The following is a 5,902-nucleotide window of genomic DNA, read 5'->3' as shown; positions in this document are numbered from 1 at the left end:
CTCCCGCAAAGATAGGAGGAGGTCCATCCCCGTGGGACATCTTGGTTTAGGTGGTTAAGCCTAATTTAGGGAGCACGAGGCTCCGATACCAATTGAAAGGATCAAGATGCCCAAGGCGATTAAGCCTAATTTTGGGCTAATTCTAAATTTTGCAATAATTAAGTCCTACACTTAGCCCACTTCACCCCTTGTGCCTAGAATGTGTTTCTATTGTTCTATCGCACAAAAGTTTTACACCCTAGGTTCCAATCCTACTCTAGCATGGCAATTCTAAGAATGTAAAGACAAGAAATGAATTACTCAAATGTAAATGCTCAAAGTAAAGAGAGGGAAAGGAACATGGCGATGTTTTCCCAAGATATCGGAGAGTCACCTCTCCCCACTAGTCCACGTTGGAGCACCCGCGCAAGGGTGTAGCTCCCTCTTGATCTGCGCAAGGATCAAGTGCTCTCTACGGGCTGATTCTTTGACACTCCATCGTGGTGAATCGCCCACAACCACTCACAACTTGAGTTGGGTCATCCATAAGCTCCGCCAGATGATCACCAAACTCCCAATCACCACCAAGCCATCTAGGTGATGGTGATCACCAAGAGTAACAAGCACAAACTCTCACTTGACTAAGACAAGCCTAATGAGAAGGGTGGATGCACACTTGCTACTCTCCTTGCACTAATGAGGCCTTAATCTTGGATTCTCAAATCTCAATCACCTCACTAGGCTATTGCTCTCCTTTGCACTCTCAAGGATGTTTCTCAGCTGAACAAATGGGCAAGAGACCTCCCTTGGACGAGTGGAGTAAATATTTATACCCCCTCATTCAAAACATAACGTTTGGAGGCTGAGTCATCACTCTGTGGGGTGACCTGATGCTCTGGTCAGGGTGACCAGATGCTTCGATCAGTTATCCCCGCCACTGTGTCAGAAAGAGCCATTAAGTTCTGACCGGACTCTGACCTGCGTCCGGTCATCACTGACTGGACGCGTACTGTCACGAAAACTACTCTCTAGAACCTTACTGATGTTGACCGGACGCTGGCACCTAGAGTCTGGTCACTTTGCTGTTCAGCGTTCGGTCAGTTACCAGATCCTGACCAGCGTCCGGTCAGCACTGACCAGACGCGTCCAATGAGGAATCTCCCTATCTGGAACCTCTCTGGAGTTGACCGGATGCAGGCACCTAGCGTCCGGTCACTTTTCACTTAGCGTCCGGTCATAACCAGACGGCTCCAGTTGATCAAATGAACTGACCGGACTCTCCCTTCAGCGTCCGGTCACAACCAGACCAGCGTACGGTCAATCATTTGACCCTCCATTCACTTTCAACTCAAAATCATATGTGAATGAAGTTTGCTCCAATTGATCTTAGGGCTACTCCGGAGCTACCTAGTGCTAGATATGATAAGTTTGCACCACACCTAACCCACTAGACTCACCTAGATCAAGCTACCAGTCCATACCCCCCTTAATAGTACGACCAAAGGAAAAACAAAGTCCTAAACTACTCTAAGTGTCTCTTCAACACCAAACGACACTTAGAACTAGTCCATCCTTAACCTTGTCGTCCATCCTTTGAGAACCAAAATGATTTTCATCATAGGGGCATGACAACCATGATTGCCCAATCAATTGCCATTACCATGACCTAACTTAAATTGCCTCTGTAAAACATATGTTAGTCATAGTAATCTCATATTGTCATTAATCACCGAAACCCAACTAGGGGCCTAGATGCTTTCAGAAGTGAAAGCCCTTCAGAGACTGAAATCATCCAGGCTGCAATGGAGGCAAACATTCACGAATTCATTAGTGGTCTACCAGAAGGGTATGTCACTGTTGTTGGAGACAAAGGGAGCCAGCTTTCAGGAGGGCAGAAACAGAGGATTGCTATTGCAAGAACAATACTAAAGAGGCTTGCCATTCTGCTTCTTGATGAGGCAACCAGCGCACTTGATGGTGAATCTGAGAGGGTGGTTATGAGCTCTTTAGGGGCCAAAGTGTGGAAGGACAAAGATGAGCAAACCAGTATGATTACAACTATCACAGTTGCACACAGATTGTCCACGGTCATAAATGCAGATACGATAGTTGTGATGGAAAAGGAAAGGTTGTTGAACTTGGTAATCACCAAGCGTTGATCTCCGCTTAAGATGGCGTTTACTCAAGATTATTCCACTTGCAAAGCAACATGAAAGATTGACCACCATCTATTCAAGTTCCAATGTGGCCAAAGACCAAAGACACTTAGCATGAATAGCTTTAGGAGATTAAGCATCGCTTAAATGCACTTGCTGTCACTTCACAAATTGTAATAACATAGCTATCTCATATACCGATGATGCATAGTCCATCAGTTAGGGAAAAAACAACTACTATTTATTACTTGAATGATATCTGTTTGGAGCGCCTCCACTGCCATATGTTTAACCTTATTCTTCCTATGCAATATAAGGCTAGCCAAAATATTGAAGCTAGAGAACACTATTTAAGCCAGAAAGGGATTTAGTAATATACTAATATAAGCTGGTTCCCCTGCATGCGGTCCATCAACTAGTTTAACCATTTTTTAAGGTTGAGGACAACTTGAACAAAGCTCTCTACAAGAAACTAGCTGAATATCTATTTTTTTGTAAATAAATAGGCAACAAATATAACATAGAAAGAAAGAAAACATCATGAACAAAAAAAATTGACCTACCTAAAATATTACATGCCAAAAATAGAACTACCCAAATTTGGTACAATGGACATTACATAAAAAAGCTGAGATGCTTTATTTCCAATGAACTATTAATTAACTATGAATCTATAAGATACAGCAAGTTCACATAATGATCATACTATTCACTAACATGATGGCATGTGGTTTTAGAGGACGTAATAAGACTTGCAGCAGAAACTACCTTGTTTATTACTGGACACCTTGCTCTTGTAGTCTTGATTATGCAATTTCCCTTTTTGTACGCAGTTGAAACATCAAACACATTTATCAAAGCATCATGTATACGTACGTGGAAATAACCGGTGTATTTATTTGGAATTTGGAAGGACTAAGGAATATGTAGACTAAGATCGGGTTCCAATAGCAAAGTGGCATTGCTTTTTTTTGAACAGGAAATACAACCGGGGAAGCCCCCACTGTAGGATTTTATTAAATAAAAATAGAAACATGTATAAAAGACAGAGAAATAACAACAAACCAACTAGCCGGAGGGCTGAGGTAGCCACGGCGGGAAGGGAACCGCAGGCCGAAAACTAGGGAGGCCCAACAAACCAACCAGCCAGAGGGCTGAGGGAGCCACAGCGGGAAGGGAACTGTAGGCCAAAAACCAGGGAGGCCTAATGTCGGGGACCTAATACCGGGGTACCCAATGAGGTGGAACTAATACCATCGAACGTTGACACTTCCGGTTAGATAAGAACACTACTGCACTTCTTGCCCGAACGACGGGAGATTGGTTCCGCCTTGCCCGACCCCCGAGGGCTAGGCTCTGCCTCGCCCGATAGGCTAAGGGCAGGCTCCGCCTCGCCCGACGTCTGGGGACGGGCTCCGTCTCGCTCGACGTCTGGGGGCGGGCCCCACCTCGCTCGATGGCTAAGGGCTAGACTCCGCCTCGCCCGACAGCTAAGGGCTAGACTCTGCCTCACCCAACGGCTAAAGGCTAGACTCCGCCTCGTCCGACGGCTAAGGGCTAGACTCCGCCTCACCCGACGGCTAAAGGCTAGACTCCGCCTCGCCCGACGACTGCACCCTGATCCTTCATAAAGAGGAGCACAGGGTACGACAGGACATTCGAGTCAACCACAGTATCGAGGCCCATGCCCTATGCGCCTGCAGGAAGGTACCATCAGGATACGATGGGATGGGCGCTTTAAACCCTTTCCGACATAACAGTGCCCGAATAGTATTGTAGGCGCCGACTTTCGTCCCATAGTGTAGTAGGCTCCGCCTTCAGCCCTTGGGCATGGACACTAACACAGGCATACGACAACCGCTACAATCCAAGGAAGAACTCACATCAACTACAGTAACATGCGTATAGTCATTTCCCCGTCTACCCCCCACAGAGTCATGGCTCGGCGCCCTGACACCCCGCACCATCTGCTGGGAGAGGACGGGACGTAACCACTCACTGAAGCAAGGCTAGGGCGTGGCCCTGTCGGGGTCAGCGGACGCGCTATCCCTGCCATGATCTGCCATGACAGTGGAACAGGCTCAAAGGAAAAAGGAAAGCTTGGCACCTCCGAAGGGCGACCACTACCATAGGTGTTTTCCTCTTTCTCCCATCTGTAAACCTCCTGCTCCCCCTTGGTCTATAAAAGGGAGGGCAGGACACCCCATGAAGAGAGAGATCAGTTCGACACACACACACAACATATCACGCGTACAGCCAAGCAGCGACCAAGCTCTTGGCGCCCTTTTGACCACTCCATCAGAGACTTGGGACCTTTCCCTCTCTCGACCATTTGTACCCCCTACTACGAACCTTTTTTGGTACTGATAACACGAGCAGCAGCAGACTAGACATAGGGACATTCGTCCCGAACCAGTATAAACCTTGTGTCCTTTAGTGCACCATCCGGGCCTAATGCGCAACAATTATAAATTTACTTGTCGGTGTTTGTTCGAAACACCGACAGTTGGCGTGCCAGGTAGGGGCCTTTGCGTGTTCCAAATCAGGCCTCGGATGGCTAACCATGCAATCAGCTGGGTCTCGGGCGCACATGTGCATTTTGGTGACCTGGACTTCATCGTCACGGTGGGAGGAGAGTTGGTGTTGGCCCATCTCGCCATCCAGTCTCTCCCCTCCATCGACTCTAGCTACGGGAGGCTTGAGTGCTAGCCCGGTGTCTCCCTTAGACCCCAGCCATCCAGGGAGGACCCAGGCCACCTCACCCTCTCTCTGGAACACTCCGCACGGAGCACCCCGATGGCGTTTTCGTTCGGTCACCGCAACGCCGCAGCAATCGTTAGCCACCTTGTGGCACAGCGCACAATCCCATCCCCCATGAACAACGAGTTCGTGGGGATGATCGAAAGCATCATGGAATCCCTCCATGGCCTCCTCGTGGAAGGTCCAGGGTCGGACTCTGGCTCTGACTTCAGCAGGGGGAGCCATCATCCCTACCAGGAATGTTTCATGGTGAAAACCTCTGAAGGACACGTTGAAAGTGTCTCCGTGGAGGAGACTACCCCGGTAGGCAACCTCAGCGGTGCGACCAAAAGGGGGACATCAGCCCCACCTCACGTAGGGGTGGAGCAGCTGAGAGCCCGAAAGCGGGAAATAGACGAAGTCGGACAATAGCTTGTTTGGGAGTATGCGGAGGTCGATCGAGAGATCGAACGCCATGGAGACGGTGGGCGCACACGCGCCGTGGCCCGCGACGTGAATCGAAGGACCATTGCTGACGATGAAACCCTTCCTCACTGCGACCGGGCAAGCCAGAACATCGCCACTGCAACGGCTTTGCTCCATGGCCTTCCAGAGGCCGCAACGCCCGAGGATCGTCAGGCCCACCGTGAAATTCGCACGCTGCTTGAGCGTGTGGCAGCGCAGCAGGCAGAAAGCTCATTGTCTCAGCGACGCAGCTCGACACCAGCTAGTCTACGCCCTCGATGCATCCCGCCAGGGACGCATCAGTCCACCAAGCACCACAAGGTGCCAGGCAGCGTGCTGTGATCCTAGTACATCAACGTCTCGGCCACAACCGCGACGCACGCAGCACCATCGACGCTTGCAGATGAGCCAACAGCGACCAACAGGAAGGAGCCCGCCGCGGCTATTATCCTCAACATGGCAAATGCTATGACAGCGGCAAGGACTAGAGCCCGAGCCCTGGCCTGCCAGGGCCTCAGGCCTTCAGCTAGCACATCCTCAACACTGCATTCCCACCAAGGTAT

General features: G+C 49.6%; 1 protein-coding gene across 1 annotated transcript; it reads left to right on the top strand.

Annotated features, from left to right (window-relative positions):
- The first annotated feature begins 1,781 nt into the window (after nucleotides 1-1,781).
- Nucleotides 1,782-2,138, top strand: LOC136499513 (uncharacterized). The gene has a single exon (XM_066495139.1). The coding sequence runs from the start codon at nucleotides 1,782-1,784 to the stop codon at nucleotides 2,136-2,138; it is 357 nt and encodes a 118-aa protein (XP_066351236.1).
- The last annotated feature ends 3,764 nt before the right edge of the window (nucleotides 2,139-5,902 follow it).

This window comes from Miscanthus floridulus, chromosome 13 (genome assembly GCF_019320115.1).
Source record: "Miscanthus floridulus cultivar M001 chromosome 13, ASM1932011v1, whole genome shotgun sequence".
NCBI lineage: Eukaryota > Viridiplantae > Streptophyta > Magnoliopsida > Poales > Poaceae > Miscanthus > Miscanthus floridulus.
The sequence above is the reverse complement of the archived record's forward strand: the minus strand, read 5'-3'. Positions and strand labels throughout refer to the sequence as shown.